The sequence below is a fragment of the Lutra lutra genome, chromosome 2 (assembly GCF_902655055.1).
Source record: "Lutra lutra chromosome 2, mLutLut1.2, whole genome shotgun sequence".
NCBI lineage: Eukaryota > Metazoa > Chordata > Mammalia > Carnivora > Mustelidae > Lutra > Lutra lutra.
The window spans coordinates 143267187-143287383 of record NC_062279.1 but is presented as its reverse complement, the minus strand read 5'-3'; the positions used below and the strand labels follow the sequence as shown (position 1 = coordinate 143287383).

General features: G+C 61.3%; 1 protein-coding gene across 1 annotated transcript; it reads right to left on the bottom strand.

Annotated features, from left to right (window-relative positions):
• Nucleotides 1–6323: 6323 nt before the first annotated feature.
• Nucleotides 6324–11018, bottom strand: HMX1 (H6 family homeobox 1). Its single transcript, XM_047718746.1, has 2 exons — nucleotides 10296–11018; nucleotides 6324–7653 (listed from the first exon to the last, which is right to left on the bottom strand). Exons 1-2 carry the CDS (start codon nucleotides 10687–10689, stop codon nucleotides 7004–7006), a joined length of 1044 nt encoding a protein of 347 aa, XP_047574702.1. The 5' UTR covers nucleotides 10690–11018; the 3' UTR covers nucleotides 6324–7003.
• Nucleotides 11019–20197: the final 9179 nt, after the last annotated feature.

Below are 20197 nucleotides of genomic sequence, written 5' to 3'. Positions count from 1 at the left end.
GCAGGCAGGGTGGGGGCGGGGCCGGAAGGACTGCGGGGAGAGGGCGGGGCGCCCGGGAGGACCGCGGGCCGCCGGGGTGTGCAGCGGCCTTGGCTTTGCGCTGCCACGCGGCCAGGGAGGGGTAGGAGGCCGGGCGTCCGCAGGTCCCGGGAGCCGTGGAGCTGGCGCCACCGCCAGTTTCTCTCCTTCGAGCTCGGGCAGACCCGAGGGACACTCAGGCCCGGAGAAGGGACGAGCCCGGCGGCAGAGCCCCAACGGGGTCGGCGCGGGGGCCTGAAGCGAAGCCGCTACTCCGACTCCCCGAAGCCCGACACGGGCAACGCAGGCCTCGGCGGGTCGGAATCCGGGCGCCGCAGAGTGCGCGCCTCCAGCCACCTAAGTCGAGGAGACGCCTCCGAAAAGAAATAAAACCTTGAACGGAGGTCCCGGCCTCCCCGCCTCCCACCAAGGCAGATTCGAAGGGGGAGGAATGACGTCCCGAAGAGGGGGAAATGGAACAAAGGGGGGCCCGCGGTCGGCGGGGACTGACGCACGGGCGGGATCCTGGGCGCTGGAGGGCGGAGAGCTGAGAAAGGACGGAGAGAGACGCGGAGGCAGAGACCGACTGAATCAGAGAATCTGAGCGAGGAGGTTCACGCGCAGCCAGGCAGGAGGAGTCCGGGAGGCACCGCCGAGGTCGCGCGGGTCAGCCCCTTCCGCTGGACGGCCCCTCCAGGGGGTTGGCGAGACCCCGGGGAGACCCGTAATTCGGGGCTAGGGTGTCTGCATCTCCCGAGGCCCTGTACGCACGTCGCCGGCTTCCCACTGGCCTCTCCCCGGGCCTCACGCCTGGGCCCTCACATCCCCAGTTGCTGACGGCCTCACCAGGGAATGGGGCTCGCCTTTCGGACTGCTCTCTCTCGGGATGGAGCCCCGCAGCACATGGGGGTCTCCTGGCCAAACATGGGCCACTCAACTCAACTTCGGCCAGAGTCTGGGGCGCTGAGATCCCATCGCAGGGACGCCGAGTGCTCCAGGGAAGCGCCAAGGATCCCACGACACGAACGCAACGCGGACCGGAGAGGCCGCCGCCGGGCTCTGTCTCCCAAATCCGCCTCCGGGTCGGGCCGGCCTGCACAGGCAGCCGAAGAGCGCGGTCCGGGGGCGGCGCCAGCTATCCTGCCGGCCTGCATAGTCCACCGCGAGGCTCAGGGGCCTCGCCGCGGAGGCGATCGCGCGCGCGGGTGGGGACCCGGAGGGGCTCCGGGACCCATGGGGGGGTGCGGAGAAAGAGGAAGGTTGGAGACTGAAACAGATCTGCGGAGTTCGAGGTCAGGGGGTTTCAAGTGCTCCTTGGGCGCAAGCAGGGGGAGAAAGAAAGTGAGCCGAGTGTAAGGGGACCGAGGTTGGCCCCTGATCGGAGGGAAGCAGCCAGCCACGGAAGCAGACGCAGGACGAGAGAAGCGGTCGCTAGGAGCATATCCCTCGGATATTCCCGGACAGTCGCTCTTTAAAGTACTTTTATCGGGGAAGGTCTCAAATATAAAACAAAGTAAAGGAAGCCTTAAAATGAACCCTGGGGTCCCCACCCCCCGTTTAACCATCAGCAACTCCTGACCAACCCAGTGCCATCTGTTCCGGTTTTCGCATCTACTATTTAATTAATTTGTTCATTCTGTTGCAATATCGTTAAGCAGAGGCAGACATCACATCATTTCGCTAGTAAGTGCATAAATACAACTTTAACGGGTAAGAACTTCTTTAAATTAACCACACAGCTATAAATCACCTTGCCAATAAAATCCGCAGTCCTGCCTAACACCCAGAAGCCCTGGACTTTCGATGGCGGGCACACAGACACCATCCCTTGGTGTCCCTTTTACTGCAATTCCCAAATAAACAATAAAAAACGCGATTGTTTTTATAATAAAAACAACAACAACAACAACAACAAAAACTGAGGCCAGCAGCCTCTCCGGGAGCCGGTGAGGGGGGCGAGGGCTTCCTGGCTAGGGTGCATTCCCGCCCAGTCGCCAGGAAGCCCTGTTTGCTGCCTCGGGGTTCTTGATTTCCCTTTGAGCCTTTGTCTCACATGCGGGTCCTGATTTAGAGCTCAGCACTGTCCCTGCAGGGTAGACCCCGGGTTTGTCCACCTGTGAGGGGCCAGCCCCTCCCTCTGCCTGAAAGGACAGACAGCCTTGCGGGGTGGGGTGTGAGCCACCTTGGGGACCCGGCTTGGGTCACCAGTTCCGCAATGCTTCTGGCTAATGAATTGAAGGAGGCCGGACCCCACTTCCCGGTGGGACCCCCACTACATCCCCCCATAGGCAAGCAGCTGGATAGATGTGGGCGCTGGCCACTGGAAGGGCAAAGGAGCCAAAGGCAAGGATCCAGATGCTTCAGAAGGGTGGGAAAGAAGGCGAGGACATTGGGCCGGCGCATTTGCAGGGGGGAGGAACCCCATTGTGAGGCCCCCAGAATGGGCCGCTGAACTCTTAGCTGAACTCTTAGCACAAGGTGAAAGCAAGAAAGTTGAAGGACCTCATGGCTGAGTCCCTTCCCCAGAGTCTCTGCCCCTCTTGGAGCCTCAGTTCCCCCAAGAATTGCTGGATGGGACCAGAAGGCCACTAAGGATGCTTGGTGGGGAGATGCCGGCAGACATAAGAGAAAGAGACAGAAGCCCATCTGGTCCCTCTGCCTCCTTCCTGGTGCCCATCTGACCAGCTCCCGGCCCCCTCAGTGAACCCGGGTGTGTTTGCCTTCTGGGGAGCCTAGCTCTGGAATAGCCTCTCCCCCACAGCCAGGCCAGACTTGGCAGGAGGAGGACAGAGGCCACATACCACCTGTAACCCACGCCTGCTGAGAAGGGTCAGTGGGCAGTGCTTTTCCTCCAACAGGCACCTCAGTGGGAGGCCCTGGGTGGGCTGGGGGGCACGAAGGCCAGGTGCTCCCCGCTCAAAGTGGAGAGGGTGGGAAGCCGCCAACCAGAAGGGCAGTTGTTGGGGTTTTCACTCCTGCACCAGGGCTCTGGATGAGGGTGCTGCCTGCGCTCCTAGCCCAGGTCCTGGCATGGCCAAGGCCAGGCGGCTCAGGCCTACATGGAGCAGGAACCTGGCTGGGAATCCTTCCCAGATTGCAACTCCCCATTCACCCTTGGCCTAAGGAGGGACCCGAGCCCCTGGTGGCCTTTCCCAACACTGTGAGGATGAGTTTCACCTTCTGAGGTCCTGGGGACCAGCTCTGGGAGGAGACTGATTCTCCAAGTTCTTTTCAGGGCAGAGTTGGTGGAAGGTCAGCCCCGGGAAAGGACTGAGCAGGGGACCGTGTGGTGTGTGTGTGTGGGGGGGGGGGTGTTGCTCCCCTCCCTCCCCGTGTTTGCACATCACTGCGAGGGTGTCCCTATGGCCCTGGCCCCAGGAACCTCGCCACCTTGCTCAGATCAGAGAAGCGGAAGCACTTACAGGTTATAGACCACCGTCTTCACATAGGTCTGTCGTGGGGAAACTGAGGCATGGAGGGAAGGAGGGATTTGCTCAATGTCACTGAGGGGAGTGGGGCTGAGCCTGGGCTGAGGTGGGCCTGCCCCGGGTTTCCAGAGCCCCTCGGCCCTGCCTAGGCTCAGGGACTCTGCAACCAGCAGCCCCAGCACAGTCCACCAGTCCACTGTAGCGGGAATTGGGCCTCATGGAAGGAGGAGGTGAGGTTGGTGGGTTCTAGAGGGGGCAGGGCAGGTGTGGTGGTAAGTGATTGAAGACATTCATCATCTGCCAGGAGCAGGGTCGCTGAGCCCTGGGTTCCTCGTGATGGATGTTGCTGGAGCTTGGGGCCAGCGCATCCCCAGCCTGGACCGGCGCGCCCTCTAGGGTTCCCTGGGCTGTGAGTTGTGCTTTGTTCTGCTTTGTGGCACCCCTGCTGCGACACTCAGTGTGCTGGCTCAGAATGGGGGGGTGGGGAGCCAGCTTCCCGGAGCCCAGACTGGCCTAACCCAGGTCTGGACTCTGAAGTTAGGCTCCTGGACCCCAGCTGTTCCCTCACAGCCGACACAGCCCTTCTTTCTACCTCCTGGCTCCCTCCATCCACAGACCTCAGAGCCCACAGGCAAGAAAGCCTCTCTACAGATCAACTTTTCACTACTCCATTGAAAGACAGCCCTTCGTCCAAATCCTGCCCGAATTCGCAGCTACAGACCCTTCCTCCCTTGATGCGGTGACAGACACAGGCTGGGTGGCCAGTGAGGGTGACGGTCCCTGGGCTGGCTGGCTTCCCAGGAGGCAGAACAGATTTCCTAGACGCAGCACGTGCACTCTCCTTCCCCTTCTCCCTCACCTGTGGACCCCCGCAGGCAGCAGCACCCCGCACTGCCTAGGGTGACCGGCCTTGGGACCCTGGCCACACCGGCTCAGTGGGGAGTTGCGGTCAGCAGGGTCACCAGGCTACCTGGGGACTGTACCCGCATCAGCCATAAACAGTTAAATAAAATGATTGTCTCCTAGTGATAATCTGACTTGGGCTTTCATTGTACCGTCTGAGTCCCCATGACCCTAACTGTTCTCAAAAACCACTTCTTCTCTGTATCCTGGAGAGGGTGCTCCCCAGAGCTCCCAAACCCGTCTGACATGAAGAAAAGGGGGCAGAGGGGATGGCAGTATCCAGCAGGACCCGCGCTGGCCCCAGAGGCCTCTGCCCAGGTGGGCTGGCGTCCTTTGGAGGACTGCTGCCTGCCTGAGCCCACCAGGAAAGCACCAGAAGAACAGAGGGGAAGGGACCCAGGTGGGGCCCGAGGCAGGAGCAGGAACATTGAGGCCTACCTAGGGCAGGGTGGGGAGAGTGGGAGGGAGCAGAGAGGGAGAGATGGGCTGGTGCTGCCCTTGGAGGGGCCTCCTGAGCACCCCCAGGTCCACCTTGGCCACTGACCAGGAGCCACACCCTTGGAAGATAACTAGCAGGAAATTCATTTAATTGAAGCAGATCAGAAGTCCCTCCCAAAGTTCAGTAAAACCTAGTTTGGAGAAAAGCAGTGTGGGGCAGCTCCCCCACCAGCCCAAAGAGGAGGACAGCTGGCCCCTAAAGGGCCCAAGGAAGGCCAAGGTTGCCACCTCTGGAATACACCTGTGGGGTTAGGGGCTGGGTGGGGGGGGGAGCCCAGGAATCTCTCTTATGCAGAGGGCACTATAAGCCAGAAGGCAAGGACCTAGAGGCCAAGGACCACCCAACCCATGGGCTGACCCCCACCAGGAGGCCCCACTTTCCAGGCCTGGCCTCTGGGCACTGGGAGCTGGCTGGCCCTTGGGCTGGGGATGTTCCAGATACAGGAGCTGGATGGCAGGGGCAGACAGACAGATGGACCACCAGCGCAGGGTAGACCCCCTTGGCACCTTCTCCTGGGCTGTCTGGCGCCACCTCTGCGAGCAAGGAGCCCCTGGTGTGGCCAGTCACTACATCTCAGCCCAAGAGCCAGAAGCCGAGGGACAGACACAGGTTTCCAAGGGGGCTCGATTCTGTTAGAAGGGACCCAAATTTCTAGCCCCAAATGACCTCTCTCCCCAACTGGAGAAGCATACCCCACAGAGGGTCCTTCATCTCTCCCCCTTTGCAAGGGACCCTGTAGTCACCTTGTAACAGCCTATCTTGGGGTGGACAGAGCCTGAATGGCCATCATGTAATCCAGACTACTGGAATAAGCTTTTGTTCTGAGCCCACAAACTCAGGCCCTGAGCTGGGGCTTTGCCCACCAACCTGGATACCCCCTTGAAGCTTGCCAGAGATTGTAGATGGCCCAGGAACTGAGGAGAGGCTGGAGAGCACCATTCCCCACCTGACCTTGCTAGGAGTGTCTGTGTTTTGATTGGGCCAAAAGAAAAACCCATACAGTTAGAGATGGCCATCAACAAAGGGGCTGTGGATGGGGGGACCCACACAGCCACAGCCAAAAGCCCCTTGTGCCAGAGGCAATTGGGCTCCACCTCCACCTGACTCACGGCTTTTAGGTTTCATGGAGGTCCCAGAACGGTGGGACACAGGCCACATGGCCCCCTCCTCCCCCCCAACCCTTTACCTTCCCTGGTGGGACACAGGCTACAGAGCCCCCTTCTCCTCCCCAACCCTTTACCTTCCCTGCGGCAAAGTCCCCCGGAGGACCAGCTGGGCCTCCCAGGATATGGGGGCTGGAGCAAGGAGTCCCCAGATCTGGACTCCTGCCTGCCCTTTCCACCTTGCCACCGGCCCTTGGTCAGCACAGAAAGAGCTCCAGGAAGGAGGGACGGACTGATGGATGGACAGGACCCACGGTGGCCTGCTAGTAGAGGAGGGGCCCCGCCCCAGTGATCACAAAGCAGCAGAAACAGTCCAGAAAACGTCCCTTTTATTCCGTACGCAAATAAGTAGATTCGTTTTTTAAAAAAGTCTTCACCAGAAGAACTGGAGGCCACGGCCCAGGAGAGAAGCCCCATCTTGGCCCTGTCTGCGGAAGGGACACTCTGACGCTGGGGCCACTGGCCGGTCTTTGCCCCTTCCCCGTGCAGGGGCACTTGTCCTGGGGGTCTCCCTCCGCAGGGCCCACTGCCAAGGCCTTGAGGCTGGTCACAGTCCTCTGGAAGCCTGCTGTCGGGGTCCTGCGCGGTCCTGGGAAGGGACATGTATGTGGGGTGGGGGCCGTGCTGGGGAGCGGTCACCTTGAAGCACCTTGAACAGCCTCTTGGCCTTGGTGGAGTGGGCCTGGGCATTGGCTGGCCGCAGTGGGGCAGTGGGAGGTGGCGGAACTTGCTCCCTGGTGGAGGCCTGTCCTGCCAGAGCTGCCGGCCGCAGGGCACAGTGTCTCTCCTGGATGTCCTCTTCCCTGCCACAAGTCCAGCCTGTCTGGGTGCCGAGGTGGAAGACATCTCTGTCACATTCTGGACAAGCTTCAGACAGGGTTCTGGCCGGCTGTGCAGCCTGCTATCTGGCACAGAGGGGCCCTCCCCCAGCGCTCCCTGGGCTGCCCCAGAGGTCCCCAGGGGCCCCAGGCAGTGGACCCAGCGGGTGGGGCTCACACCAGGCCGGGCATCTGTGCCCGCAGGAAGGGCACGGAGGCAGCTGCCGGGAAGGCGGCCAGCGGGTAGGCAAGGGCCCCAGAGAAGCCAAGCAGCGGCGGTGGCGGCGCGGGCGCGGCGGGCGCTAGCGGGAAGGGCAGTGCGGCAGCCGGTGGGCCGGGGGCGGCTGAGGCCGGAGGGCTCTCATGGTAGAGCACCGGCACGCGGACGAGGCGCTGCGCGCCCGGCGGGGATAGGCTGGCCGCTTCCAGCTCTGCGGCCAGCTGCCGTTTCCACTTGTTGCGACGGTTCTGGAACCAGATCTTGACCTGCGTCTCAGTAAGCTGCAGGGAGGCAGCGAGGCCCGCGCGCTCCGCACTGCTCAGGTAGCGCTTCAGGTCGAAAGTGGACTCGAGCTGGAAGACCTGGCTGCGCGAGAAGACCGTGCGCGTCTTCTTCTTGCGACCGCCAGCGACGCCGACTCCGCCGCGCGCCTCGCCCGCCGCTGCAGGGGCCTCGGCCAGCTCGGCCGCCTCCTCCGTGCCGGCCGCTGAGCCCCGCGCCGCTAGCTCTGCCGCCTCTCGCTGCACGGCTCCCGGGGCCCGCTGCCAGGCACCCTCCGCGCGGCCCATCTCCTCGCCCGTCTCCGGTGAGTCCCGGTCGCTGGCTGCAGGGGAGAGAGGGACACACGGTTGGTTCTGGGGCTAATCCCCAGACCCAATCACTGCGGCTGGCCGCTCCCCCAACCCGCGGCCTCTCCCACAGCTGCCTGCAAAACGGGTCCCCGCGCATCCCCGCGCTGCTGCCTGGAGAGCTCACCCAGGGATGGAGAAAGGGAGAGGTGGGAGGAGGTGAGCAGTACTACAAACCAGCAGGCTGGCAACACATCCTGGCTCAGCGCTGCACATACACACCAGGGGATGAGAGGAGAGAGAGGAAAGAAAAGAAACAGAAATGCAAACAGAAACACAGAAAAGAGATTCCCGAAACCAGTGATTCCGCACTGAAACACGACGAAGAATCGAAGAATCGTAGTCGGCACAGGGCCCCGGAGGAAGGACTGACATCCTCCCCTCCGAATTACAAACAAGGGCACCCTGACTCCCAGCACCCAGCCCTATGCCAAGCCCCCCAAACACAGAAACGAAGACCTGCAGTGACCCTCCCCAGCCACTTGCATATGCGGACAGACACAAAAAGTCCCGCGTGCACAGAAACATCCCTGGGAAGGAGAATAAATGCATGCAAACAGTCCCCAGACAAAACTCCAGGCGGCACTGGGATCCCCACCCCCTCTCCAATTCCTGCACCCCTCACCCAGACGCCCACTGAGGCCTGCCTGTCCATTCTCCCCAGCACAAGTACAAACGGGGCTCCGCAGAAACACAGCCGCTGCATGGCATCCCCACCGCTCTTGCAGCCTTGGCTGAGCCTGGGGGCTTGGGATTACAGAAGAGCCCCAAGGGTTCTTGAGCTTGTGCTCCAAATGCCGGGCTCCACCTGATCTCCCAACAGTAAGGAGATGCCCCCCAGGACTGGCACGGGATGGGGACGGTGCCTCCAGGTGAAGGAGGCTGCCAGGTGCTAGTCCATATTCCTGCACCACCCCCGCAGACTGCGGGGTGCAGGCCAATCAGGGTCAGCATCCCCTTCTGCCTCCCCTTGGCTTGAGTCCCTCCACCTTCCCCCCACCCTGTGCCAAGGCTTGGTAGGTCTAAGTGGAGGTTGGCCCCTGCAGCCCGTGCCTTCGGAAGTCAGGGTCTGCCGGCAACATGAGTGTTTACAAGGTGTGCCCACAAAGCTCGGCTTGTACAGTGGCTCGGGCCCCTGGGGGTGTGTGGAGTCGTGTATGTGTCCCTGCCCAACCCTGCGTGGTGCGAGCCCTCTGGGTGCCTGATGGGGAGTCAGGTCCAGTCCGGCCTGTGTGCTACCAGACAGGAGAAGCCTGTCTCTTCACAGCACCCTAAGCACCCAGACTCACAGAGGCCCACGCACTACCCCGACACCACTCCAGGCCTGCCAGCTTCGGTGGCAAACCTGGACCCTAACCCGCATTGCACGAAATAAGAAGCCCCATCTTCAGGAGTTGGCCACCAGGGTGGTGGGGGGTGCAAGGGAACCTGGGGCAAGGTGGGGACCACAGCTCACCCCATGAGACCTTCTCAGAAACATTCCCGGGTCGGGGGTTGGTGGGGCACTAAATGTGGTCACTTGATTTCAGGGAAATGCTAGAGCCCTGATCCAGTGTATGTGAAAGGGGTGGAAACCCCAGACTTTTCTGGGTATGGGTTCTGGGAAGTGGGTCCCTTCGCAGAAGGATCTCTCCCCATTCAGGTGAGGAGTTTATCGACAGGGGTCTGGCCACCTACCCCCCAGTACACACTAACGGATTTTGGAGCAAGAGCCTGGAACAGTCCTCACACTGGCTTTACAGTGTGTGTGTCGGGGGGTGGGGGTAATGGCCAGGCCTGGGGGGCCAGTGTTCCAATGACTTCCTGGTGTTCCTCCCAGGGGTTTCCTCCAAAGGGCAGGTCCCCAAGGGGGGCGGTGAGTCCAGGCAGAGCAAGCAGAACTCAGGGCAAGAGGGGTGAGCAGCTCTGGGGCTGAGAACCCCCACTCCCAGCATCTGAGCCCTGAGCAGGGAACAAAGGCAAGGGAGGGGGAGGGGCAGAAAAGGAAAAGAGAGGGGTGGGTCTGGGGGCTTCAGAACGGCTCCCTTCTGGCCCAGGACCGAGAGGGAGGCCCCGCAGGCCCCAGCCCCAGTCTGCAACTCTCAGAGATGGGGTTTTGGGGGCACAGACGCTCCCCCCTCCACTATCCAGCCCCCCAACAGTGGCTCCCTCTACTCCAGCCCCTTCACACTTCCGGGTTGGACTCTACTTTGTCTTCACTTCTTCTGCCCCTTATCTCCCGGTCTTCTCACCATCACCCGCGGGGCTGCTGTGTCTGCCTCTTCTCTTTTCCTCTCTCCCCACATCCCTCTCCTTCTTCCTCCCTCCCTCCCTCTTTTCCCACCCTCTCTCTGCTCTCCGTCTTTCCCTGTCTTTTTCCATGCCCCTTCCCTCGCTGGGCTTCAGCAGCCCGTGGTCCCCGGGTCCTCTCCTCTGGCTCTCCAGCCTCCCTCGGACTCGCAGAGCCTGGCGACGGGGGGTGACGCCTAAGCCGTGTGGTGACCCCGTCCCGAGGAGCGGGCCTCCAAACCCACCCCGCCACACTCGAGGAGGAGGGCGGCCCCGAAAGGCCTCCGACGGACCCAAAGCTCACGAGCACGGTCCTCGTCCGCCCACCCCTCCCGGCGCCCCCACTCACTGTCCGGACTGAGGCCGCCGCCGTAGCCGCCGTGCGCCTGAGGGTACCAGTGCGTCGCGGCGCCGCAGCCCAGCGCGTAGGGCGGCCCGGGGCCGGGGGGCGGCCGGGGACCGAGGCCCAGTGCGCCCGGTCCTAGCAGCGCCCGCGCCCGCGCCTCCCCGCCGGGCCCCGCGCCCGCGCGCAGCTGCCGCCGCCGCTGCAGCCGCCGCCGCCGCGCCTGCTCCGCGTCCTCGTCCTCCGGATCGTCGTCGTCGTCCTCCTCGTCCTCGCGGCCGCCGCCGCCCTGGGCCGCGCGCCTGGCGCCCTTGGCCTCGGCCGCCAGCAGGTTCTCAATGAGGAAGGAGGAGGCGCGAGCCGGCGTGGAGCGCCCAGGCTCTGTCAGCTCGTCCGGCATCGCGGCCGCGGGCCCGTCGGGCTCTGCGCGCTGCTCAGGGGTCCCGGGCCCCGGCCGGGGACTGTGGCGCGCGGCTCCCGGGCGCACGCGCGGGCCGGCCCTGGAGCGGCCGCCGGGAACGCTGGCGTCGGGCCCCGCCGAGCGGGCGGCGGCCTCGGCGCGGGGCTGGGCTGGGCCGGGAGCGGGTGCGCGCCGACAGCCGGCCGGACAGGCACCTCGCTCGCCTTTCACGTCGCCGCTCTGGTCGCCGCCCGGGCCGGCCCGCTGGGGGCGGGGAGGGGCGGGGGAGGGGCCGGCAGGGGCGGGGCGGCGCGGGCCCGGCGGGTCGCCGGCGCAGCCCGAGGACGCCGCGGCGGGCCCGGAGCGCGGCCGCGGCCCGAAAACGCGGCCGGGGGCCGGACGCGCGGGCGGGCGCGCGGCCGAGGGCGGGCGGCGGGAAGGCCGGGGCCGGGGGTCACGGCGGGGTCGGCCCCGCGTGATCCATTCCCGGGGCCCCCGCCGCCCGGGCCGGGGGCGGGGGGGTGGGGCGGGGCCTCGGCCGGGCGGCCGCCCATTGGCCACGGGGCCCCGAGGAAGGCGGGCGGGCCAATCACCGTCCGGCGGGGGCCGTAATCGCCTCACGGCGGGGAGAGTGTAGGACCGAGCGTGAGTAACTGTGCGCGCGCTCGCGAGTGTGGTATGTACGTGTGTGCACGTGGGTGTGCGCGCGCGTGTGTGTGCATGTGGATGTGCGTGTGCACGGGGGGCGTGAAGACCCCGGGACTTCCAGGAAAGCGTCAGAGGCTGGGCCACAGCCATTTGTTTCAAGACTGTGGCTGCAAAGCTGTGGCATATTTCAATATTTACATTTAATAAAATATGCTTTCCACGCTGAATATGGTGCCGTAGAACTCTCTAGTTCCCAGGCTCAGACCCAGAACGTAAGGAAATGTTCGCCCCCACCCCCGCTCCTGGCGCCCGAAGGCCCGCACAGCGAGAGTGGCTCCCCAGCGACCGGCTCCCCGGGAGGCCCGGGACTTAGTCGGGGAGCGTGGGCCACTGCCCCTGGCCGCGGAGCTCTTGGGGGCAGGCCCCATCCCTCACTGAGCCTCTGTTTCTGGATGTGAACCCGTGGGGAGTCTCCTCCCCCTTTCTGCAGCAGGGAGCGCGGGGACAAGAGTGCATTCCGGCCCAGCCGTCAACCTCGGAGCTGTGTCCGCTCAGGAGTAACCTTGTGACCAGGCTCGCAGCCCTATCGCGCGGGTGGAGCCGGCTTCATCTAACGCGGGTTATCTCAATGAGATATGTCCTGACCCTCAGTGCCAGCCAGGGGCCCCCAGTCCAACCGAGTGCTGCCCGCCTTCTCCGGGAGGGCTGCAGGCCTGGATTGTTTCAAGTTTCCGATCAGCCACCCGGAGGAGCATCAACCCCATTTTCCAGAGGGGGAAACAGAGGGAGGCGAGGAGAGGAGAGACTGCCCCAGATGGTAAGTGGCTCTAGCAGGCCTGTAACTCCGGAGCTATGGGTCTAGAGTGGGCACCAGGTCCCCGGAGTCGGATGCGGGAGCCGAGGAGTGAAGCCCAGACAACAGGCCAGGACAAGGTGAAGCTGGTCAGGCTCTGCGATGCTGCAGGTCTCCAGGGCATTTCCTGGCATGCCTGCCTCCAACCAGCTTCCCCTGGTCAGCCCCTCATTAGCCCAGGAGCTCGGGTGCTGGGACCGACATGGGGGGTGCATTTCAGCAGCCTCGACAAGCAGGTGCTGTGCCCATCTTCTCTGGTCTTCACATCCCGCCCCTGAAGAGGCAAAGACGGTCAAAGACAGGAACTCACCCCAGCCTGGAGGCAGACACTGGGATGAGGGCTCTTCCCACTTTGTGTAGATAAGGACACTGAGCAAAAGTGACAAGAGCTGGGGTCTTAGGGAAGAGTTGGGGTCTGCCAAGTATTGTTCCCTGGGGGCAGCCAGGGTAAGAGAAACTCTGGCAAGGGAGAGCCAGAAGGGGCTAAGCCCAGGTAAGAAATGGCAGCCTCAGTCCTTTGATAAGTGCTACCCTGGGCAAATCACACAGTCTAATTGGGGGGCACTTCGGATAGTTGGGAGGAAACTGAGGCCAGAGAGGGACCCAGATAAGAAAACAATGGCTGTGAGGATGGGTGCCTTCCAGATAACCACCGACTTTAGGCAAGTTGTCCTGGGGCCACCTTCAGCATGCTTCTTGAACCACAGGCCTGAGAGGTTCGTGCCCAGTTTATTCCCATTATTTCCAAGCACCTTGAGAGTGGGGGCTTTCTGGGGAGTCTGGGTTTTGAGTCTCTCTGCTCTCAGGCTGTGTGGCCCTGGGAGCCAGGGCTGGGGGGGGGGGGCTGGTTCTGATCTGGGTTTTTTCTCCTATGAACCTCTGGTAGTAAGCACCCAGCCACGCAGGCTCTTGCGAGGGAGGCTGGGTACTCCCCGGAGGGGGACCCAGACACCCGGGCTCGCCAGGGTCGCGGCACTGCCCCACTGCCTCTGCCGAGCCGGGGGACGAAGGAAGGTCGCGGTGGGAGGCGAGGGGTAGGCTGAACACAAGCGGAGAAGCCAGAGGCCTCCTCGGCGGCCAGCCCGGGGTTGCGGAGGGCGCTTCTCCACGGCCGGCACGGGTTCGCCACCACTGCAACGGCTGAGCGCCAGCGCACTGCGCGGTCCTCCAAGAGCGGCCAGATGGTTGCCGCTGGGGCACGGGATCCCTTAGGGAGGAGAGGGAGCCGCACGGTGCTCGCCCAGGCTTCCCGCCTCTGTGTGCTGCGCAGGTCCCCGAGCCAGAGCCCCGCAGCCCAAGGGCAGCCCTGCGTCGAGGTGAGCAGAGAGGCGGGTTCCTAGACAGGATTGCGGGCAGAGGCGGGGGCTGGGATCACCGCCACGGAGGCTTTGCGCCTTCCTCCTGGCGGGTAGCTCCGAGGGGCTCTCTGTTCTCAACCCCAGGACATTCTCCTGTCCCGGCACTCTTTCCAGACTGACACTGCCCCGTGGGGACCCTGACCTGAGCGGGGTTTCTGGCACTCAGCGGGCCAGAGCGCAGTCTTCTGGTCACCTGTAAGCACCGCGCAGAGGGACTCCCGGTAGTCCCGTCTCTGCATCTCTGCCTCCGTAACTGCCCTTCCTTACTTCTCTGTCTACTCTTGTCCTTCCTTACCAGCTCCAACTCTCTCCTTCCCCTGTGCAGGGGTACCCCCACAGAGTCCCAGCAAATGGTCCCAGAGGACACCCAGTGCTCTTCTCAGCTGGACAGTGAGTAGAGACCCAGCCTCATTACCCAAGTCCCAACTGCAGAGCCTGGGGCCAGTCACCACAGATGCCCCTTAACGCAAAGAAGTGTTGATGGGAATCATCCCAGCAGCTGGGATAGGGAGCCAGCAGACTGTGGCCGGCCACCGCCTGTTGTGTTTGGTCTTAATAAGCTTTTCCTTTTTAAGAATAATTTTAGGGGGGCGCCTGGGTGGCTCAGTGGGTTAAAGCCTCTGCCTTTGGCTCCGGTCATGATCCCAGGGTCCAGGGATCGAGCCCCACATCGGGTGCTCTGCTCAGCAGGAAGCCTGCTTCCTCCTCTCTCTCTCTCTCTCTCTCTCTCTCTGCCTGCCTCTCTGCCTACTTGTGATCTCTGTCCAATAAATAAATAAAATCTTAAAAAATAAAAATAAAAATTTTAGGGAATGTCCGCTTTTATGTATTCATTCTTATGTTTAAATAATCTCTACACCCAACATAGGGAATGTCCACCTTTAAATTCAAATTTTGTCTTACTCTTGCTCCCTTCATCTCTGACCCCAATCCCATTTGTCCTTAGCCCACCCCCATGCTGCCCTGCATATGAGCTCTTGCGCATTAATTTACATTCCATACCTTCCCTACCTCTTATTTTCTTTTTACCTTAAAGCATAAATTTGAGATCTCTCTGCGCTCAGTTTTAAATTACTATGTTCTAACCCAACAGCCACATATGCCATTGTTCCAGTTATTGTGGCCGTGTCACAGGTTTCCCCAAAACTTAGCGATGAAAAACAGTGATCTGTTAGTGGCCCGTGGGGTCTGCGCGTTGGGGCTAGCTTGTCTCCAGTGGAAGACTTGAACTTGGGGATAGGGGATGAGGTCTGGACTCATCTGAGGGCCAGGTGGTGGTGGCTCATTTATCGGAGGGCTGGGGCTGGAGTCTGCTGAGGAAGCCCTACATGGGTCCTCTCCGTGTGACCTGGCTCCCACACAGCTTGGGTTTCCAGAACAAATGCAGGGGTGGGGGGCAGAGGGAGAGGCACGCAGACCTGGGAATTCAGAGCATCGCTCCTCTGTGCTCTGTGGACTGCAGTAGTCCCAGAGCTCTTCAGGGCTCACAGCGAAGGGGCCGGGACCCCATCTCTCAGTAAGAGGGTCCTCAGATGGTGGGTTGGGTAATCTTCTGTAGTTGGTCAGAAAGAGACATGAACACGCCATACGGAGCGCGGGCTGCCCCGTTGGGGACGTTCAGTTTGCCACCCGCTTCTGCTATTGTCCATGTCGCTGGCAAGAACACACCTGCCAGAATTTCTGAGAGCTCTCTAAAGGTGCATGTATCCAGAAGGGCACCCCTGGGCTAAAGGGTCCAGAGAGACCCAACATTGCTCATGAGCACTTGGTTTTATCCGACGTTCTTCTTCAGTGACGCTGTAACTGACACGTGCTTGGGAAATCAGGTTGCTTTAAGCAGTGATTCTCTGGTCGCTCAGCGGATAAGGTGGCTGTGCCCCCAGAGGCAGGGAGATGAAGGGGACGTGGGAGAGCTGCTGGGGAGGAGAGAGCAGGGATCAGTCAAGAGGGCCTGTGCACAGAGAGCTGGAGAATAGAGCTCTTAGTCTGCAAAGCAATGGGGAGCCACTAAAGGCTGTTTGACCAGAGGAGGGTTAAAGCTGAGTCTTAGGGGGAGTCACCTGGAAGGGATGGCAGGGGCAGGTGGATGAGTGTTGGTGGAGCACAAAGGAGGGTCCAGCCTGTCTTGGTATCCGTGAGCTGGTGCACAGGCCAGAGCGGGGATGCGGGGAGAGCCCAGGACATCCTTAGTGGCCGATCAGACAGACAGTCTGCTCCCCACATCACAGCCAGCATGAAGTGTCCTTGAAGCTGTCCAGAGGCAATCATGCACTCAGCTCAGCTGCTGAGTCCAAGGTGTTCTTGGGCCAGTCACGCCCGCCCCCCAGGGAACCTACCCTGAAAAGCCAGACCAGCCCATGCTGCCTACCACGAGGGGCTGGTCTGGGCTGAGTGGAGATCATGGTGCAGGCAAGTCTTGGGTGTATATTAAAAATGTTTGCTTTGAAAAAGGCCAAACATCTGAAAATTATTTGGGCTGCCTTTTTTTTAAGGGTCTAGCTGCATCCCTCCTTGTGAAAGCCTCCCTTTTAAATACTGGAAAGAGGAGGCTAATTTTCATAATGTGTCAAGGGGATGGTTCCCAGAGTTCCACTCCTGGGGAGGTGGGAGGGCCAAGGAGGAGGAGGGAGGCAGGGTGCCGCAGGGGGAGGGCGGGGCAGGGGTGGAGGGAAAGGGGGTGGGAGGAGTAAGATGGCAGTCCTCTGCACTGGAGCAGTGGCCATTGGGGGCTGCTCTGCAGGGCACCTGTGCATGTCACCCCACTCCCCTCCCGCAGCCTGGGTGACTTCTCTCCAGCCAGCCCTGAAGATGCCCTCTCCCCACGGAAGCACCCCAGAAGGGCCCAGCCCTTCCCACTTACAGCCCTGAGTATGTGGGGGAGGCAGATGGATGAAAGGATGCTTCAACCCCTGGCCAGCCCCTGTCCCCTCCTGCACAGTCAGCGCCCTGAACAAAGCCTCCCTGGGAAGAGCTTTGCCAAGAAGGCGACTCCACCTCCAAGCCCCAGGAGCCTTGCCAGGAACACCTGCCCTGGGTTTCTCCGCCTCTGCTCACCCCTACCCTGGGCTTGGTGGCTGTGTCCTGTCCATCCCCTCTTGGAGGAAGCACCCACCTGATCCCCGTGACCCTCCCCTGCCCAGCAGACCTTGGACCTTGCCAAGAACTCTCACTCATGAAGGGATGTATTTTCTCTCTGACATTTTATTGTGAAAACTTTCAAACACGCACAAGTTGGAAGAATTGTCCAGAGAACACCCGAATGTCCACTGTCTGGATTCTTCCCTTACACATTGTTGCTCTCCTTACTTTGCCGCAACTGCCCATCTCCCCGCCCCATTAACCATCCATACGGCTTTCTTTTTTCAGTGCGTTTCGGGGTAATGTGTGAATGTGGGTCCCAGCCCTGCCGCTGAGCAGCACTGAGACTCATGGGCGACCACTTCCTCCTTTGGACCTTTGGATGTGCACATAAGGCCCCCCAGGGATGGGGACAGGGATGGGGAGACGGTGCGCTAAGGAGACGCTCCCTGGGTGGATGATCTTGTGACCTTTCTGAAGGGTGATGACAAAATCTTCCTCCTGGGACATGGGCTCTGTGTCCATAGTCACACTTTGCTGGATGCCGCTGTTTCCAGCCTCAGTAAAGACACGCTGTTGTGGTCACTAAGGCTGGGGTGGGGGAGGCAGGATTGTCTGGAGCTCATCTAAAGAGCATCTGAGGGGGAAGCAGGCTTGGGTTACCACAGTGGAGCAGAGGTTTGTGCTGAGTTATCCACGCCACCGGGAACCTTGGGACAGCTTGGGCTGCCCATGACCTTGATTGGAAGTGATTTGAAGACATGGGGCTGGAACAAAGGGCCGTGGCCACAGGAGCTGGAGGGAAGTTTCTGGAAACCTCGACCAACCTGCATGGGAACCCCACAGTCTGACCAGGCGGACTCCCCCCTTTTTGGTCCTGGGATGGATGCCTGTGGCCTGGCAGGAGTGCTTGTGCCCCGCCCCCCATGCCCTGCAGGGTCTCCACGCCAACTTCCCCAACTTCCGGCTCAGGAATGTCCTCGGGACTGCTGCTCTGTTACCCTGTGGGGGGGCGGGCAGGCACTGGGGGCAGGGGCGGGAGGAAGCCCCACTCCTCACCACCCATGCACTCTGGGCAGACCTTGTCTGGGGCTTCACCACTCACAATGTCCCCCCAATCCCCCTACTCCCCCCACAAAGACCAAGGGGCAGAGGACACTGAGGTAACTGACTGCAATGGAAAAACCTGAGACCTGCGTGCAGACCAGAAGGGAGTCCGTTATGTGAATATTGTGACTCAGGACCACACTGCCTCATCATGGGTGCTGGGGAGGGGAGGGATTCTCCTGATTCCCGGTCCTCCCCTGGGGATCTGGGATGGGGATCAGCTGGGGGAAGGCAGCAGGAGGGCACAGCCTGTGTGTAAATGGAGGGGGCAGGTACACACCGGTCCGTGCACACACATAAGTACTGTCCAAAGTTGTGTTCACGCACATTCGTTAGCACACACTCTGTTATGGGCCGAACTGTATCCCCCCGAAATTCCTCAGTTGAGGTCCTAACTCCTAGTAGCTCAGAGTGGGACCCGCTTTGGAGACAGAGTCATTAAAAACGTCATCAGTTAAGCTGAGGTCACACTGGAGTAGCTGAACCCATGTGCTCCTAGAAAAGACAGTCTGAGAAGAGAGAGATGCATGGGGACAGGCAGAGACAGCACGGGGAGGATGGCAGCCCCTAGTCCACCGCTCTTCCCAGGACTAGAGCTAACTGCTGGGTCCCACCTGGAGCCTTCAGGGGAGCACAGCCCTGAGGCACCTTGGTCTGGGGCTTCTGGTCTCTAGAGCTTCGAGACAAGAGACAAGGAATTACGCAGGAAGGAACACGGGCCGGTGGGCTGCTCCCTCCTCAGAGATGAGGGCAGTACAGCGAGTGGCTGTCACGCAGCGTTCACGTTGGCGTCATTTGAGTTTTGAGGCAGGTACAAGCTTTACTGAATTACAAAAAAAAGAAATGGGACACCCTGGGAGGGAAGAATCATGAGGGTCCTCTGGCAGAAGGGCTAGAGGCTGGGGCCCCCCAGTCAGCCCCCCCAGGGGTGGGCTGGGCACGGAGGGTGTAGGGGAGAGGCTCAGGGACCCCAGCAGGACTGAGGGAGTCCCCCAAGGCTGGCGAGGGGACCTGGGATCTGGAGGCTGCCATGGGCCACACTGATGAGGGTGCCCCGAGGGCACCCCTCACCCCCATGGGGTGCAAGCCTGGCTCCTCTGGCCACTCAGAGCCCCTACCGTCACCCCAACCTTTTACTCCCCACAAAAGAGCGTTTATATCATACAAATCATACATGCTTAGCACAGAGAAGCTGAAATGTGAAAAATACGTGATGATGTAAAGGAGATAATACCGGCCATCTGGAAACCCGCCACCCTGAGACCCTGCAGCCCACCCTCCACCGTGGCTCCACCGTGGCTCCCCCTCCGCTGTATCCCCTTCCACTCCTCCCCAGGCAGCCCTGGGCCTGGCACAGACACACCCGTGCCCACACTCACACACTTTCCCACGGCACACATGTACTCCGATCCCCTCACACACATTCACACAACACGTGTGCACACACCCCCGACACACGTGTGCACACCCCCCCAACCCCCTCACACACTCACACCCACCCACACAACACATACGCACACATGCACCCCCACCCCCACATGCACACACACACACACAAAATATGAGCATACTTACACACACACACTCCCATCCCCCATATGCCCCCCACCATCACAAACAAGTGCCTCCCCACACACACGTACACACACCCATAGGCACATCTGTCCCCTACACTCTCACACTGGTCCACAGCCCTGCACACCTCCACACACAGGAGCACAAGACACCCCACCCACACATGATCACACAGCTGTGCCCCACCCCCACAGATAGCCCGTGTGCACACAGATGGGCACCCTGTGCGTGCTTCTCTCACACTTGCACAGCCTGGGCTCCTGTGTCCTCTGCCAGAGGCCCCATCAGTGCCCGCCCACCCTGTCCCATCCCCCTGGAGAACCCCTGGTGCCAGACTAACATACACCTTCACCTGTTCTCCCCAGACTCACTTTGTCCCACACAGGCTACAGACACACACGTGTGCACGGCTGCACGGCTGAGGCCTCAGGGTCTCTGGAGTCACCACACTGGGCAGTTTCCATCCCTGGAACACAGGCTCCCAGCTCAGCCCAAGCAGCTGCTGGGTGGCTGAGTCGTCTCCATGGCAGATGGGCCACAGTGTCCCAGCATGCCCCTCTCTGTGGCTTCCGTGGTCTCCAGGTTGTGATGACCACAGAGTGCTGGACTTGTGTCCTCTTATGGGGACACGTGTCGCCGTACCTGCAGGCACTGCTCCTTCTGTGTCTCTGGATGGGAACCCTGGAGAATGAGGGATGGGCCCAGGAGCGTGTGCGTATGGCTCTGACACGCTTCTCCACCTTGCCTCACCCTCCCACCAGTGCTGCGTGGGCTGCGTCTCCTCCATGCCTGTGCCAATGGGCAGCATGGGCTCCTTTTCCTTGCTTCTGCCAGACTAACGGGGGTCAAGTGGCGTCTAAGTTACAGGACTTCTGCCGAGGTTGCTGTG